The sequence below is a fragment of the Heterodontus francisci genome, chromosome 38, assembly GCF_036365525.1.
Source record: "Heterodontus francisci isolate sHetFra1 chromosome 38, sHetFra1.hap1, whole genome shotgun sequence".
Classification (NCBI taxonomy): Eukaryota; Metazoa; Chordata; class Chondrichthyes; order Heterodontiformes; family Heterodontidae; genus Heterodontus; species Heterodontus francisci.
Genome location: NC_090408.1, coordinates 39,074,657 through 39,093,516, shown reverse-complemented (window position 1 = coordinate 39,093,516; position 18,860 = coordinate 39,074,657). Strand labels below are relative to the sequence as shown.

Below are 18,860 nucleotides of genomic sequence, written 5' to 3'. Positions count from 1 at the left end.
CATAAATAATTCATGATGCAATTCATTATGCATGCGTATGCATACATCATTGTTATAATGAGCACCTCATCAACTGCCAAATGTTAAACAATAGTACTCCATTATTGCAATGATATTCAAGTTTACGGTTGTTAAACTGCTGCTTGTGTTATTCTGTCAAACATTAATTTAGTTGCAGTCCCATAGTACACACAACAGATTTCGTAAGTTTCTCCTTTTATGGTTAATGATATGATCAATGAGTGTTATTAAATCTATGAATATTATAAACATGATTAATTTTCACTGAGACGTTTAACACCCAAGCAGGAGATGCACGTTTTTCCAGCTTCCACGCTAACATGTCTGCACCAGATTGCTGGCCATTGCAAATGATAATTTTCAGAGATTAAATCAACTTTTAATTACAAAGAAAAATATTTCAGCATTCACCTTCTAAGTATCCGATTCTACCAAGATCCAGCTCTTTACTTTGATGCAGATTAGAATTAGAATTCCATCAGTATCCATTCCCTGTTTTCTCTCTCCTCTTTTGGAAGTGCTTCCTCACATATGGGGGTCAGCTTACCAACAGTCCTTGCAGCACCTCAGCAAACAGTCATTCTTCATGTATGAGCATGGAAGGGGTGAGTGTAGGCATGCGATTTGACCAGTGTGGGCCAGGCAGCACTGCAAAGCCCAACAGACAACCATACACATGCACCTTCCCAGTGTTAATCTGTTAATTGTGTATCAATTGTTTGATTATATGCAGGTGGAGGGTGTTAATTTGGGTCTTACTTGAGCACTTAAGCAGACACTTACTAAGACTGGTGAAAGGTTTGAATGAGGATCTACAAGTTTGTAATCCTTTTACAATAAATGTGAAACTGAGTAAAGATAGGCTCCAGCATTACCTTCCGTAACAAGCTTTCTGGCGTTTAACATGGTAGCAGAGGATGGCTGCCTAAAGCTGAAGGTTGGAAACTAGGAGTTTTTTTTTTAAAACATAGAAAACTAAAATCTCATGGGCTTTTGTGGAAAATATGGCAGAATGCAAATGTAAATTGTCAGGGTATGATTACCCTCCGATATTCTGAGTCTGAACCATATGACCAGTGGAAGAATGAAGTGTATATGTGGACATGGGTTACATCCCTACCAAAGAGGAAACAAGGTGTGGTCTTGGCATTGTCACTTCCTACCAAAAGTAAAATCAGAAGTAAAGTGTTTTGAGAACTGGATGCTCGTCAGTTGGATACTGATGAAGGGTTGGATCTTCTGTTCGAATTCTTGGATGAAATTTACAAGAAAGATGACCTATTGAATGCATATGAGGCCTGGTCAGATTTCAGAAAACAGATGGTTATTCAATGGAGGAATTTATCATGGACTTTAACAAACTGTATAGCAGATTGAGGAAATTCAATTTGGAGACCCCTGGTTCAGTGCTCGCATTTAAATTGCTATATTGTGCTAGGGTGTCGCATATGGACAGGCTCCTGGTTCTAACTGGGGTTCGGTTCCTGGGCAAAGATTCCCTGTTGGGTCAAATGTCTGCTGCCTTCAAGAAATTTCTGGGGAAACTGTCACTTCCTGCAGCCCTGGTAGAACAAACAGGGCATTCAGTGGTGCCACAAAGAATGTAGGACTCAATGTTTACTAGATTTTGAAATGGTCCAGATGCTATGGAATTAATGTAGGCAGGTGGGATTAGTATAGATAGGCATAATGGTTGGCATGGACGCGGTGGGCTGAAGGGCCTGTTTCTATGCTGTATGACTCTATGACTGGAGGCAGGCATAAGTACAGTGGAAGAGTTAAAGACAGGAAGAATGAGGATGAAAGCACCTCTTTTAGCAGTTCTGACTATTACAGTGGAAGACAGAATTGGAACAGCAATCATAGGTGAATGAATCCCAGGAATGCCAAAGGAACAGTTAATAGGTGCTTCAGATGTGACTCAAGGTATCTATAATAAACTGCTCTAAGCGGAGGGGCAGAGCCGTCGAAATAACACACGACACAGAGAATTCTGAAGCAGAAGAAGATACTGATGAATCTGAACGAATTGTACTAGTCACAAGAACTTTTAGTCCTGTGATGAATGTGTTAGTTGCGGATCCGTTCAACTGTGCTGTATTGGATCGTGCTTGAACGCAGCAGTATGTAGAACTGATTGAACCCAGATAACATTGTAACCACTTAGTGAGGATCAATGCAAGGTTAAGGAGTATAAAAGTACTATCAGCTTTAGGTTTGGTGATGACAACACTGAAGAGAGTAATAATTCCATGTAAAATAGCTGGGGTAAGCCACTTTACCAGTACTGATGTAGTTTCCAGTTTACTGCTGAGTAAACCTTCAATGAAAAAGGCACAAATGAAACTTGATATGGAGCATGATAAGGCAATTGTTTTTGGAAAGTTAGTGAATTTGCAGTTTACCCAGTCAGGGCATTATTGTATACCCTTAACAAAACCTGATATTTCTAGTCAGAGTGTTAGAGAAGCATCCAGTGTTAAGAATCAGAGGGATAAAAAAGAAATATTGTCTTAAAGTTACAACAAGATTTAGTCTTCCTACAATAATAAATAGCAAGGATGAAAGGTGACTATAGACAAAATGATGGAGAAATGGATAGGGAATGGACTTGGGGCACCAGCTAAGTTTCTGTCTGATAATTGAGGGGAATTTGCCAATGACGGGTTCAGAGACATGTGTGAAAACATGAACATTATGGTTATGAATACTGCAGCTGAAAGTCCTTTCAGCAATGGGCTCTGTGAAAGGAATCATGCAGTGGTTGATGGAATACTGCATAAAATCTTAGCTGACCAGCCAAACTGCAAGTTGACAACTGCCCTGGCATGGGCGGTTCATGCAAAGAATTCACTTCAGATGGTTGGAGGATATAGTCCCCATCAATTGGTCTATGGGTGGAATCCCAAATTGCCTTCTGTACTGTGCAACAGTCCTCCTGCTCTAGAAGGTACTACAATTAGTTCAGTTTTTTCTGCACATTTGAATGCTTTACATGCAGGGGGACGGACTTTCATCAAGGATGAGGTCTCTGAGAAAATTTGGAGAGCTCCGAGGCATCGTATCAGGCCATCTGAGGTGGAATTTAATTAGGAGGTTTGGTGTATTATAAAAAAAGAGAAGGTCATAGGGAATGGAAGGGCACTGGTAAGGTAATCGGTCATGAGGGTAAGACTGTAGTTACCGAGCATGGAAATCAACTGTTAACGTTAATTCATTGCAATTGATCGGGGTTGATTACAAAATCTCAGAATCTGAGCAGTTGACAGAGGGAAACAATGCACTTTGTACCTCAGATACTCATGTGTTTTGTGATGAAGGTCCTGAGGAACAGAATGAGGTAGATCAAGGGTTGGATAGTAATGTGAGGGATCATGACGTTCAAGAATGAGCTATCGCATCCAAAGGACAATTGTCCCGAGTAGATACTCGGGTAACATATATTCCAGAGGGGTCTAATAGATGGAGGGATGTACAGGAAATTCTACAGGCAATATTGGTTAAATGTTTAAGATGATGGCCAAGTAGCAAGGTCCATGGACTAGCAGAATGGGGTGAAAGAGTGGAGGGTAAGAAAATGCAGTGCAAGTTCTAATACTGGGTCAGGAAGTGACTCTTGCATAAGGAAGCGTTCACCTACTGGAGAAGAGCCTCCAATAATGTGTGAGGGAGATCTTCTAGCAGTAGTCCCAAAAGACATCAAAGTGCTAATAGAGGCCATAGTTTGAGCAGATTTCACAATGAAACGAAGGCTCAAGAGCAGTCTTGGAATAGAACTAGAAGCAGAAGTCCTCATGACCTTGAAGTTTTAGTGGCTGCCAATAAACTTGAGGATAAGCTAATAAGAGAAGCAAAATATAAGGAATTAGAGAGTTTGGAGTTTATTCTGAGATACCAGATAGGGGACAGCTGGCCTTGTCACATAGATGGACTTGTACTGAAAAAGTCCTTCCTGATGGAACTTAGAAGGCTAAAGCGAGGCTAGTTGCAAGGGGTTTTGAAGAGCGACTGGATATACCAATGTTAGAATGGACTGTCGTACGGCTGGAAAAGTAATTTTCAAAATCTTTTTAGCACTTTTGGCCACATGTTCAAGGGAGTGTAGATCCATTGACAAAAAAGCCACATTTCTGCAGGGTGATACTTTTCAGAGAGAAGTGTTTCTGAAACCACCCAAAGAGGCAGCAGATGCAGAAGGAAAACTATGGAGACTGAAAATCTATGGCCTTAATGATGCTTGCAGAGTATGGTATTTCTCGGTGAGATCTGTTTTGTTGAAAATTGGTTGTGTTTCACTAAAATGTTTTATTGGTATCATAAAGGGAAACTTGCAGACATCTTATGGGTGGCACAGTGGTTAGCACTGCAGCCTCACAGCTCCAGCGACCCAGGTTTGATTCTGGGTACTGCCTGTGCAGACTTTGTAAGTTCTCCCTGTGACCGGGTGCTCCGGTTTCCTCCCACAGCCAAAGACTTGCAGGTTGATAGATAAATTGGCCATTGTAAATTGCCCCTAATGTAGGTAGGTGGTAGGAGAATTGAGGGAGGGTGGGGATGTTGTAGGGAATATGGGATTAATGTAGGATTAGTATAAATGGGTGGTTGATGGTCGGCACAGACTCGGTAGGCCGAAGGGCCTGTTTCAGTGCTGTATCTCTCTATGACTCTACCTTCATGACTTCATGATGCACGTTGATGATTTCTTATGGGGTGGTACTGTGGTTTTGATGAATATGTTATTAATAAGATTAGGACAGAATTTAAGATTGGAAGTCAGGCTTGTGGGGCCTTTAAATATAATAGTTTAAATATTAAGCAGAGTAGGTCTGGAGTAACTTTAAATCAACAATCCTATTCAGAGAGTGTTACTCCCATCCTGGTTAATAGTGTTAGGTCATCACAGAATGATGATGATATATCTAAAGCAGAGACTGAGCAATTGCAAAGCCTGATTGATCAATTAAACTGGTTGGGCTCTCAAAATAGGCTTGATGCTAGTCTTGGATGTGCTGGAGTTAAACATGATGATGAAACATCCGAAAGTTGAGAATGTTTTCAGGGCAAATAAAACATTAAAAAATCTAAATCTGGAGAAATGTGTACTGAAGTTCCTGTGACCCAAAGAACATGAAGCTAATAATTTTTAGTGATGCTTCACATGCTAATCTTGCTGATGGGTATTCGAGTGCAGCTGGTTTCATAATATTTCTGATGGCTGAACATAGGAAATGTTGTCCTATAGCTTGGGAGGCTAAGAAAATAAAATGGGCTGTTAAAAGTACTTTAGCTGCAGAAATGCTGAGTCTTGTGGAGGCAGTGGATATGGGGTTCTATTGGTCAAATATTTTGGATGAAATTCTGAACAAGGGACATACTGAAGATAGGATACCCATTAATGTTATGTGGGACAATGTACACTCTACAAAAAGGTATGAGTGAGAAAAGACTACATATTGACCTTGCTGGATTGAAGCAAATGCTGCAGAGAAAAGAAATCTCCAAACTTAAATGGGTAGATGCAAGTAAGCAGCTATCTGATTGTACTAACATTTCTCTTTGTGAAACAAAGAAATTGTTCGGGGTGCTAGAGGAGGGGCATCACACAATGCAATACTTTGTACCCAATATGGAATTTATTTTGAAATGCTGTTTGAGCATATTAATCCACATTTTATTATAAAAGAAAGAAGGGAATCTGCTAATCTGTTAATTGTATATCAATTTACTTGAGCACGTATAAGCAGACACTTAGTGAGACTGGTGAAGGGTTTGAGTGAGGAGCTACAAGTTTGTAAGTCTTTTACTCTGTACAATAAATGTGAAACTGAGTAAAGATAGGCTCCAGCATTATCCTTCCATAACAAGCTTTCTGGAGTTTAACACCTAGTCAGAGTTCACTGGCTAGCAATCTGCAGCAAAATCCCTGGCTGATTTTACTGCTCCCTCACCCAATAGTACCAAGACCAACTCTCCCCTACTGCTGCCCTGGCTGCGATGAACTAATTCACCACTGAGTGCGAGGACTTCTCCACTCCCAAGTTCTCAACAGATCAGATACAGTCTGGTAATGTTTTAAATGTTAATTACAAGTATTCGTGATTTGCACTTCCATCAGATTTAATGAAGGACCAAACACAATGTAGTATTTTTTATACTAAATCTTCTCCATATTCTTTCTGATCCTAAATAATTTAGCATGAACTCTGTGTACATCTTATTTTGCCAGTACTTTTAACACATATATTTATAATTTTACAGCTTTTTTATTTTTCACAATTTGTTTAAAACAAGTTTTATTACAATTCACCCTTGGATCACTTCTTCGTATTATGCCCATAATTAACTTGACAAAAGTAATGTAATATCAGATTTTGAATATGGTGAAATGATGGTGTATCCATTTGCTGCCCATGGCATCCAGCCAGGAGGAATGTCCCACAGGTGTGCCATACATTTACTGTCATTTCCCTGGATGTTTAATTATTAATTTTTATTATTATTAAATTTTGTGGATATGAATTGTAAATTGGGCCCCCTTCAAAAATGAACCATTCAGATGCTGGATGATAGACGAGCAATTTAAATATGCACCAATGAGGTGGAATCAGAGATTCTAGGGAGAATTAACCCTTCTGAAGCTGCAATAGTAGGCTGACACCTTTTAGATATAAAAAGCAAGGGAAAAGAGCAGTGGGTTAGATATGGACCTTTGATCTGCTGCTGCCACCCCACCCCCACCCACCCCCCATCACAGGACCAAGCACAGATTGATGGGACAAAAATGTCCACTGTCTGTTACCTGTAATGAATCTGGGCAGTCTCATTCCAATACTTGCTAGACTAATCTGTCCCCAGCTCAGCATTAATCAGCAATCTGACTCAGAGAGGCCAATGAATATCTGATATAGGAAATGGAAAATTGTCAAAATTGGAGCAGTATGGGAGTTTTACTGGGGTTGTGCTGAGGCACCCTGCAGGAAGCAATGCTGCATTCAATATCATAAACACATGCATGAATATTTCTTCTGGTCAGTAAATTCTGGTGAAATTCTAAACTCCTTTGAAAAGAACTGGAAAAGCATGCTTAATGGGAGTGGCAATTGTGGAGCTGCAAACCAGCCAATGTTCCTGATCACTATCTCTACTGGGAACATTCAGTGAGAATGGTCTGGAACATAGGAGCAGGATTAGGCCATTCAGCCCATTGAGCCTGCTCCGCACTTGAAACTTTATGACTCAAAGGCGAGAATGCTACTGGCTGAACTACGGCTAACACACTAACTTGGCTGTAAAGTCAACGCCCCGATTTCAGGAACTGTTCGGCTATGAAGGTCCCAATATGTCGGGCAGGAAGCACACAAACATTTCCTGCCTGAAGTGCGCTGACCTAAAGCAGGTGTTAGACCCTTTGTAATATGCAACCGGGGGCCTAACACCTGTTTGAGGTCCCTTCTCCAAGATGGGTTTGCCCTAAGGCAGCCGGCACCTACGAATTGTCTGCTAGGCCAAACCAAGAAGGTAATTAACTTACCCGAAGGTGAAACTGGGAGGAGCAGGAGTGCTCCCCATGACCGCACATTAAAGTAACTAATCATGGCAGTTCACTCCCCCCACCCTACCCACATCATCGCCACTCCCTGCCCTGATCCCTGATCTTCTCCAGTCCTGACCCTCAATCTGCCCCACCCCTGGCCCTGACCTCTGATCTTCTGACCACCAATCTCCCCCAATCCTGGCACGACCCCCAATCTCCCTGCCCGATTCCCGGTTTCCACGGGGTTAAATACATTTGCGCAGTTCCAGAGAATTAGGTACTGCTGAATAAGTGCCATCGTGCATTATAACAGACATTCCACCATTTACTGGATTAAGTATATTCATGCAAGCTCTTCTTAGGACCTGGGTGGTGAGGACACTAAGCCATACAGACTAGGAGTGTTGCAATTTATGATTCCCAATCTGTACTTGGTTGGCTGATTTCAACCAGGGTGGTGGTGGATTTGCTAGTTAAGCCAGAAAGGACAGAAATCAGCCAGTTCCCTTTCCTGATCACAATCCAATGATCCCTGTTGGAAGGTTTCTGCTCCTGGTTATCAAGGGAGGACAGAATTGGGTGTGGTTGTGATGCTTTCTGTAGTTAAATAGCCTTCAGTCAATTGTCTGTCCAAAACAATTCATCATACTTGTGGGTGGGAGCCGATGCGATCAAAAGTTGGCACCTTCAGGAAAGGAGGGCAAATTGGAAATAAAACATGTAGTATTCCAGGCAAATCTACATTGACTGGTTAAGCATATTCATGTATTAATGCCGGGGTATTTGATTGAAGAAGTTTTCCTCAGCTATTTTTTTTTAAAACTCTACTGAAATGGTTTAATGTACTTTAATGAGATCATATGAACCAAAATATTTGATCGGCAGATGCACTTATCTGAATTCCTCATTTAAACTTAATAGGCCACAGTAGGGTTTCATAATATATATATATAAATGTACATAATATCTGTACTGGATATTATTTGCCTTTCAGCAACTTCCTTTTATGAAACGTTACGGAGTGTTAAGCACACAGCTGAAACATACCAATTTATCCATGGTCCACTACAGTGTACTCTTCAAGATTTTTAAAGCTCACGGGATCGGTTTTGATATTAAGGTATTGAAGTTTTTTCTCTTTTCTCCCAAGGTTTGCCTCGGTAGTAAGCACTATAGGTGGTCTTCCCCAACTTCATTATAACCACGGTTTTATTCTATTAAACGAATTGCTTGCATATCGAGGTTTGTCAGAACAAGCTTACATAGAGGATACTCAATAGGGACTAGTGAGATATGTGTTATCTTAGACACATTTGGAAATCCTATTAACTTGTACTGATTTCTACATGCACCTAATAGCCCGTATCTCCCCAAACTCAGAAAGTGTTCTGTGAAAACCACAACAATATTTTCTTTCTCTTAAGCATTTCCTCCCCCTCCTCATCTCTTCTATATGGATCGTTTCCTTGCGGCATCAGTTCCAAAAGAGATGGGCAGCTTCCAGTTCCTCACCCAAGCAGCAATCATTCCTGTTTGACCCTTTGACACTTAGAGTCAATAAGGTATCTGACCACAGTGGTGGGGTCATTAGCACCAGTGGAGCTCAGTCTTGTCCTTAGCTAATATTCACACATGAGACACTTCCAGCAAGGACCGGGTTATAGCAATCAGAAACATGAATAAGGGGCAGCAATTTAGGAGATGAGGAGAAACTTATTCAATGAAAGGGTTCTGAGTCTTTGGAATTCTGTACTCCAAGAGCTGTGGATACTCAGTTGTTGAGTATGTTGAAGTCAAAGATTGACAGATTTTTGGTTACTAAGGGAATTTAGGGATATGGAGATAGTCCGGGAAGGTGTAGCTGAGGCAGAAGATCAGCTGTGATCTTATTGAATAGCAGAGTAAGCTCAAGGCGCAAAATGGCCTACTCCAGCACCTATTTCTTATAGTCTAATCTGAACCATGACCGATTTATCCCTCCTGAATTTGGGCCACTGAATGACAATTATAGTGCTCCCACCAGAGCCCCGGCTCAGACCTGCACAAGCCCCAGGGGTTGAAACAGGGGGTTTTGCTTCCCCATATGGTTGAATCACTCATTGAATTGAATAAACTTACTGAGCCATTGGAGGGGGTCTCACAAATGTAGATATTTCAAAATTGTCAAAAATACATACTTCTCGATAACTTGATTATTTTTAGTTGTCAGAATAGACTGGGCTGGTTTTCAGAACATGCCACTCCTACTCCAGAATCTTGCCCATTTTCTGCAATATGTGGTCCCGCAGGCAGTGCTCTGCTTCGGCAGCACTTGTACTGATCCCCTCTGCTGCTTCCTGATTCCCGAGGTTGCAGACAAACTTCTTGCAACACCATGCTCCAGAGAGGGCAATATCAGAAAGTTTGCTTACATCATCCAGAGTCAGGAGTTAGAATGACAGTAAATGTGGACTAGCAGCAGAATTTGCCCGAACATTTGCATAAGCCTGCATAGATTGATGGTTAATTTTCTCAAACCTTGGGGAAAATGGTACAATCTGGCAAGAATCATGACTTGTACCAATTTCCTGTTATTCCAGTAGAGGTGACCTCCACAGAGATCATGAAACTTATACTGTACATTTTTGATGAGGGGTGATAGGCCTGTTTGGTGTCACGGCTACTAATTATGATTCACGTGATGGAATGTCAGGATGTTTTACTTCAATTTAAATACCCAAGTGTAATGTACACATTTCCTTTTTACCTCTGTGACCTTACTCCCAAACTTGCAGGAAATTATTTTACTGGCAAAACTCAGTACATCTCTATTATTTGCCAGAGAAAATCAGAAAGTATCTATTCAACAAGAATAATATACTTTTTAAAAACATCTACTGATTTCTCTAAAGTATTACAGTTCCTCATGAACTAATAATTTCTTACAGCCTATCAAGAAAAACACATCCAATCCATTTTGTTGTTCTTCAACATCTACGCACATTTTAAAAAAAATCTAAATGAATCCATCCATATACAACAAGGAAACACTGTCTAATGCTTTCACCTCAACCCTCCAACCACAACTCTCCCTTGTTTCTCTTCCAGTTACTGACCAATCTATTGTTCATTTCCAGCGTTTTTTCGTCTCAGACTGCTCATATCTCTTAAGATACTGATTTTATTGCATTGCAGTGGTATCATGAACCACCTGAGAAGCACTCGTGTAGTCTTTACCACCATAAGCTTCAAATTACTATCAGATTCATTCTTAATACATACAATTATATAACACAGAAAGAATCCATTCAGCAGATCATGCCTGTGCCAGCTCGTTGAAAGAGCTTTCCAATTTGTCTCACTAATCCCCTTTTCCCATAGCCCTGTAAATTTTTCCTTTTCAAGTATATATCCAATCCCCTTTTGAAAATTACCATTGAAATGCTTCCACTCCTCTTTCAGGCAGACCATAACAACTCCCCATGTTAAAAAAAAGACAATTCTCATTTCCTCTCTGGTTATGTTGCCAATTAGTTTAAATCTATGTCCTGTGGTTACCAACCCCCCTGCCAGTGGAAACAGTTTCTCCTAATTTACTCTATCAAAACCCTTCATAATTTGAGGGCCTTTATTAAATCTCCTCTTAACTTTCTCTGCTCTAAGGAGAACAATCCCAGCTTCTCTAGTCAGATACATTGTTAAATGTAATGTTTTATTTAATTTGGGGTCAGTGTTTATATTCTGTATCACTGATGTGCCAAGCTAATCACACTGAAGGATGGCCTCTCAACAATAATGCTATTGATAGCAGGACCTCCCCTGGCTAATGGGCAAGAGCCTGCCTCGGACTGATACTCGCCTCCCTGTGGGTGTTGTACACCTATGAAATTGATAACTCTACGTATCCCAGGTCATGTGGCACAGAAGATCCTTGGTTTGATAATCATGCTCTTTTGGGTTAGCTGATCTCAACCAGTGCAACAGTTATCAGGAAATGGGGGAAATCATCCAAAGTTCCTGTTCAGCATGCAGCGATACTTGCTGGAAAGTTTGCCTACATTGAGTGTTGGGTGACGGTCAGGCTACATTACGATGCCCTCCGTGATGGAATCGTGGGCCAAGACTCACTCTCAAGGCTACTTTGCTGCAAACAGATTTTTGTAAAGTGCATCATCTATTGGACTTAAGACCTAAATTTTTTATTCTGTTTTAACAGGAAAGACAAGGAACAGTCTTTATACTTCATGAAGATAATAAGAAGGATCGCTTGGGAATGGTGTAAGTCTGCCATTTACTACAAATGCACATTTTGTAACTCCCAAGTTTCTGTTTAAGGAGCAAGCTTTAGATTGCAATCATTCAATCTGCTGCAATATTTTGCATGTAGAGGGTACGATTCTTGTTTTAAAGGACCATAATAGTCTTTTCTTAACTATGTGGGATGCCATTTTGCCATCCAATTGATGTTAACCTATTGCTTTTCAATGGTGTATTGATTAATAAAATGTATTTATTGCGCAAATCCTTCAGTTGATATGTAAAAACAGTACCTCATCTTTCATATTTCCCAGAAGATTTGTGCCCCGCGAGAATGAAAATGCTCATTAAATTCCATCAGCACTTCCCTGAAATGAGACTGTGATTGTTTTTAAGCATGTAAAGGGAATCATTAGTAAACTCATTTGTTTGTATATCATTAACAGAACAATTGGGGAAGATCTCCAGGGGGCTCTGCTGACCTTTGCTCGTAATCTCTCTGTCATTCATCAGGAAATATCAGCACCTAATGTGCAATGGGAGAACAATTTTCAGGTGAGGTGTTAATTAACTAATGTTTTGCTGTTAATTTTTGTACAGTTTATTAACATAGAAATGTTTTAAGATTGCACAGTGATTGGAAGCAAGGTGTCAGTCAACCTTCAGTCAACAACTATAACTTTGCATTTCAGTACCTGCAACTCAGGTTTACCAGCTTAGCAAGTAAAAGAACAGAGATATTGCATGAACATGTAGCACAGTCAGCACCAAATTTCTCTCTTTGCTATTTTAATGGGGTAATACTAAGCGTTTGTAAAATAATATCACTGGCCGTCAGTGATCCTTTGAATTCTTTCCCCTTTTATCCACTCTCTCCAAAAGGCACTAATTTATGTTGGGTTATGGCATCACGGACAATGACAGCACTGCAATACCTCACCCAAATCACCATTCTTCATGGGCAAATGTTATCACCTGATACCCACACAAGCAGAAAATACAGCTCCAAAAATAGTTTTCAAAGAACGCAATTATCTGGAAAGTTTAATCAGGTTGATGTTGCTTTGATGAATCTGGTTTGTGCTTTGCCATAGTCATTTGTCAGTGCTTGCGATCACCAGAAGTTAAAGTGCAAGCAACATTTGTCTTTGGTATTTGGCACTGCAGTTTTTTCAGGGCTGTCAGGTACTAAGATTTGCCCTTGTTTGACCAGGAAAACCCCTCCTAAGATTTCCTCTGCTTAATCTCAGGCAAAAAGATACGGAAATTGAATAGGAAATGATGGACACCTGAACTTATGGAAGGCAGGAGGGTTGATAGGGATAATGGCACCTGTCACTATGGTCCCCTAGAGCTAGCTCAGGTTCAGAGGAATTTCCCAGAATATTTTCCTGAATTAGCCAAAGGCTTTTTAATTGCCTCTTTCAGGAGATTAATGGTGACTGGCGGGGAGGGGTGCGTGAAGTTTAATGGTGTGAGCAGGTTGCACCACGTGGGATGGGACAGGCGTGTTTTACCAGCTGGTCTTTTTCTGCCCATTTTCTTTTGTAATTTGATGTTCTGTTCAGTGAGTATCTCTGGAGAATATGAATTCATATTTGTAGCCACATGATCTTCAGTTTCAACACTGCCACATTTGTTTGTTTTCAACAACTCTGGAGGTGCTATGGGTATCGAAGCAGTACAATTGCCCTTAGCTGTCTGGACTAGGGAGAGGAAAATGTACTCTGATCCCATCTTTGTTCACTATCCTGAGCAACAAATTCCTTGAGTTCTTCAAGAATAATGCAGATAGTACAATTGCCTATGATATAGTTAATTTCAATTTTCTGTGCAAGTGCATGAGTGCGGACATTGGACATGATCAAGATCAGAGTTGGCTGTCATGCATTCTATAGCCTGAACCCACTTGAAGAATGGTCATATGAACAAGATACTATACACGTAGATTTCCACAGGTAGCTGAATTTTGGGCAAATTGAAGTGTCTGGAAGGTGGGAAGGAGAACCATTGGGGAAATTAAGGCCAGAGGTGATTAAAGTATAGATAAGGGTTTCAGAAAAGAGAGGGAAGGAAGTATTCAATGGAGTTGCACTGATGAGATTTTACTGTGGGATTGTTAAAGATATCCATTCACATGAACAGTATAATAAAAAAGCTAAACATTTATGTTCGTGTTACAGGCAGCGATCAAAGATATTGAGGTAATCCTTGGAGTTACAATTGTGAACAAGTCCAAAGCCAAAGAAGATAACTCAACCACTGCATTAGAAGCTCTGATTTGAAGATCGTAATTCAGAGAAACTATAGATATTTGCCAATGTTCAGAATGAACTACTTAAGCTCCAATCCTAACTTTGTCTCACTGGAATCCTGATTCTAAACAAGGCTGCATTATTTTTCAATCATTGTTTAAATATGATGCAGGTTGTACCCTCTGGAAGCATAGGAAGGGTCTAGGAGCATCTGTTTTTACAACAGAATATACTGAAATGATAGAAATAAGCCCAAAGTCACATCTAAAATGCTAACTTGGAGATAAAAAAAAAAGGTTTTTCCATGTTGGTATAAATACTTGACGACTTTCTATTAATTCTATGTTCCCTCCCTTTTAAATTTTGTCATTACTCCCCGCTGCCCTCTGACTGCCATACACTGTCTGAAAATCAGGTAATCTACTTCCAGGTATCTGCATGCGTCACTTGGTAACCAGCTAGTAGGAGGTGCACTAGTGCAGTCCAAAATGACTCCGTTATTATTAAAAGGAGAAAAGCAATCCTTCTTTCATGTGGGTCAAAGTCCTTTAGCTGCCCAGCCAAGAGTTGCTGACAAATTTGCATCTTATTTAATTAGCATTACCAATGTTGTTACTGAGCTTCTTTAGGGTATCAGTACAATTACACTATAAGGGGAAAAATATCAGAGTTTATAAGTCTTCTTTTCTGCCTGGAAACATATGAGGAGACCCATCTACAGCGGAATGTGATCTGGATTGTTTCTGGAACAAAGTTCCTTTTCACGTGGTCACGTGGGCTTACAACTCCCTACTAGGAGAACTAGCTGGATGCGATGAGGGGTCGGTGCTTAACCTTCAGAAAAGGGAAGGAAGGAAGTATTCAATAGTTGTATTTTTGATGCACTTCTGCTGTGGGAGGGTTGAAGATATCCTTTCATATGTACAGTATGGTAAAGAAGCTAAATGTAAATGTTCATGTTACAGGCAGAGATTAAGGATATTGAGGTTATCTTTAGAATTACAATAGTGGACATGTCCAAAGGTGATAAAAATTACCACTATAAACCAGCCATTTAGTAACATGAACGTTGTGTTTTGCTTCTAATGTATAATTTTTAAGATTGTTTTGGAACAATTTTGTAACTTTTGATTTATTGTGGTACAAGAATACTTTGCTCTTGCACAGCTATTTTGCTACACACTTTTCCAATGTAAAAGTGACTGAAGGAATATGCTGGGATAACATTGAGATTCAGCTCTCAAAAAGAAATACTATATCACTTCATTAAAGTCAATTTTGCAGTTGATGGTATGGCTAGTGATCTTTTATCCATTATAAATAAAAAGACTGATTACCAGCACCTAAGTATTATTTTCTCTAGTCCACTTTTCTGCCAATGCTCATGATGAGTTACAGGATATAAGGATAGACTGTTACACCATGTAGGACAATGTAAAATAACAGGGTAAGCATTTACATCATGACAGCCTTTTCTGAAATAATGTAAAGCTCGCTGCTGCAAAGGTGCGGCTATATTTAAGTTGGGCTGGCCCTTGAAGGCCACAAGCTATATTCCCAGTGATGAAGTGTCCTAAATATGTACATCCTGATGTTAGTTAGAGGCTAATTGCTGGGGGAAGCTTACCTCTAGTTTGGCAGCTACTTGCAAATATCCAGCTCCTTTCCTTTATGCAGGTCATGAAAGACAACAGAAGACAGAAGGTATTGACAGCTTCTTTCGTAATCCTTTTTAAAAGTACAATCATGAGTTGTTATTGTTTGCTGAATATGATGTTTGTGCTACTCAGATGCAAGTGTGATCCAGACTTTGCCTGTTTGACACTTTCAAATGTGGCACATTGAAGCTGATGGATGCGGTAGGTGCAGGACACTTAGATGGTTGTGTTTGGGAATAGGCTGATTATCCTTCTCTGGAACTTGGATTCCTTCTTGGTATAAACATTACAGGCACTTTTACATAACGATTTGGTGCAGCCTAGATCTTGGAAGAATCACATGGAAATTGCCTGCTCATGTTGGCCTCCCATTTTCACCTTTGAAGCCTGTCACCAGTCTCCCTCTAACTGGTTGGATATTTCCAATGGCAGATCCAGAGACTCACAGTAAACAGGTATGCAATGCCACTGAAACAAGGTATGTCAGGCATTTCAGCGCTGGGCATGCTGTCACTTGCATTCCAATAACTAATGCCACCTCAGTAATTTAAAAGCACCTTAAAACCAGGAGCCCTGTAAAATTATACACAATATGCATAGCAACACATTTATTGTGACCTCGTTTCTGGTTTTATTATTCGTGTGAACTAAAAGGTGTACTGGCAGAGGATGGCTCATTTTTAAACATATTTTTCCTCTTTTTAAAAAATTTATGGGATTTATTTTTATTTTTTCCCCTTCCACTGCTGGACACAGTCCCTTGCAGACTCCCAACAGCTGCCTTCAAGACCTTCTCCAAATGGTCATTCTTCCAAGTATGAGCTTAGTGAGTTATTCAACTGTAGAAGTATCACAGACTAGCCCAACACTGTCCTCATGCAACATTCATACAAGCACACTTCTTAATAGGAATTGGATAATGATTAGGGCCCAGGAATGACTAATATTTCCCTCGCACCCAACCCTTTCCCAGTATTACTGAGGCCATTTGCAGGGCACGTAATGCCACACTTGGCGTAACTGGTGGCAAAAGTTAAAGAAAAACCAGAAAAGACCTTTTGTCCTATAAAACCCACTATTTCCACAGACTCCTACTGCATCATGAACACTTAACTATTCGAAGGTTCTTCCCTAAATACTCCCTGATCCCTAAGGCTATATTCATCTGTCCTTATATTTCTACAATTTAACTTTAGTGCCCTGCACAGCCAACAACCTCCAACCGCCCCAATAGTAGAGGAAACAGCGGGTCCTGTTGACTATTTGCTCAACTCAGTAGATCATACCATTAGTCAGCTCCTTTCTGAAGGAGGCCAATTGACCTAACCTCTACTACTCTTGCTGAAAATTATACCAGCTAGTTAACATATTTTGCGAGTAGACCCAACAGTAGCATCACCAAATGCAAGAATATCTGCTCAGTACTGCCCTGGCCTGAATATATTCCAGCTGTCTTATTAACATATTTCACAATAGATGCCTTTCACAAAATATTAATTATTCATCTGATTATAATATGCCACAAACACAACCCTTTTCCAAACCTCAGTCAATTACCATATTGCACAATAACTCTCTTCATCTGCACCACAGTATTATTCATGTAATTATAACAGGGAAAAAACACAGCTGATCCTATTTAAACCAGTGTGTAGTATCTACAACTGCCCACCTGAATTTCTGTCAACTGCTACTCATACACCAAACCACACTGTGTCATTGTGACCTCAAAGTTATTGTTCAAGATGCAACTGCGCCTTCCCAACCCTCTTCCCCCCTCGTTTAATTGTCAAAAGCACTGTGGAAGCCAGTAGTTGGATGCTTACATACCCCATGTGGCATGCTTCTTATTTCCAATTTCACTATAGAAGTTTTCAAAATCATGAGCGGTCTGAACAGAGTACATAGGGAGAAACTGTACCCATTGACATAAGAACCCAGTACCAGAAGAGACCGATTTAAGATGATTGGCAAAAGAAGTAACAGGGACATGAGGAAAGACTTTTTTTTTTACACAGTGAGTGGTTAGGATCTGGAATGTACTGCTTGAGAATGTAATGGAGGCAGATTCAATCAAGGCCTTCAACAGAGAATAGGATAATTATCTGAAGAGAAAAATTTGCAGGGCTACGGGGAATAGGTAGGGGAGTGGGATGGGGCAAGTTGTTCTTATACAGAGCCAGCACAGACATGATAGGCTGAATGGCCTCCTTCTGTGCTGTAACCATTCTATGATTCAATGATTTTTCCATCCCTTTCTGTCAGGCTTCAGTGTTCTTAGACATGCCCTAACAGTACTGGTGGGCATCATAGCACTGGATTGTTTTGTGGACACCAGGAGCAATATAACCATTTACTTTTCTATGTTTCCTTTTGTTCCCTTTTTTATGGTTAAGTTCTTTTATTAGTTGAGCCCCAGTTTTTAAAAATGGCCGTATTTTTAAAAATGGGTCTTCAGTTGATGACACTGGGGTAACCCAGTGCATCCTTAATGATCTTTAGAAATAGGCATACCCTAAAGAAATTTATATTATATAGCACCTTTCACAAAGCGCTTTACAGCTAATGAAGTACTTTTAAAGTGTAGTCACTGTTGTAATGTAGGAAATGCGTCAAGCACCCACAAACAGCAATGTGATAATCATCAAATAATTTTTTGTGATGTCGATTGAGGGATAAATATTGGTCAGGACACGTGGGAGAACTCCCCTGCTCTTCTTCAAACTAACACCATGGGATCTTTTATGTCCACCTTGAGAAACAGGGCCTCAGTTTAATGTCTCATCTGAAAGACAGCACCTCTGACAGTGCGGCATTCCCTCAGTAGTGCACTGGGGTGTTAGTCTTGATTTTTGTGTCCTTGAGTGAGACTTAAACCTGGAACCTTCTGACTCAGAGACAAGAGCACTACCAACTAAGCCACAGCTGCCACTGAGTGTTGTTATCTCACGCGGGTATCTACCTAGCTCACAGATCTGAGCTGGCACTAGCTGACAATAATGTGTGTGCTAGCTCCACTCAACAGGTTCTTAATGTTAAGGGAAAGCCTGGCAACATTTAATGGGGATATAAATTCAATTGCTGTTGACAGTCAAACTTGGTTTAGCATTGGACTGGAGTTATAACATGCACAGTATAAAATAAAAGCAGTCCAGT

General features: G+C 40.3%; 1 protein-coding gene and 1 long non-coding RNA gene across 8 annotated transcripts in view; one reads left to right on the top strand and one right to left on the bottom strand.

The window, feature by feature from the left end:
• iqch (IQ motif containing H) overlaps positions 1–15,313 on the top strand; it is a 153,829-nt gene extending 138,516 nt beyond the window's left edge. For 5 of the 6 annotated variants that reach the window (XM_068018154.1, XM_068018149.1, XM_068018148.1 and 2 more), the window contains 4 exons: positions 8,550–8,675; positions 11,751–11,812; positions 12,238–12,346; positions 13,975–15,313. In XM_068018154.1, the coding sequence (XP_067874255.1) occupies positions 8,550–8,675; positions 11,751–11,812; positions 12,238–12,346; positions 13,975–14,076 (399 nt within the window). In that variant the 3' untranslated portion in view covers positions 14,077–15,313. The remainder of the gene's footprint in view (positions 1–8,549; positions 8,676–11,750; positions 11,813–12,237; positions 12,347–13,974) is intronic. The other variant, XM_068018150.1, reaches the window with a different exon arrangement.
• LOC137352557 (uncharacterized) overlaps positions 1–18,860 on the bottom strand; it is a 175,338-nt gene that overhangs the window by 115,995 nt on the left and 40,483 nt on the right. The window lies entirely within an intron of this gene.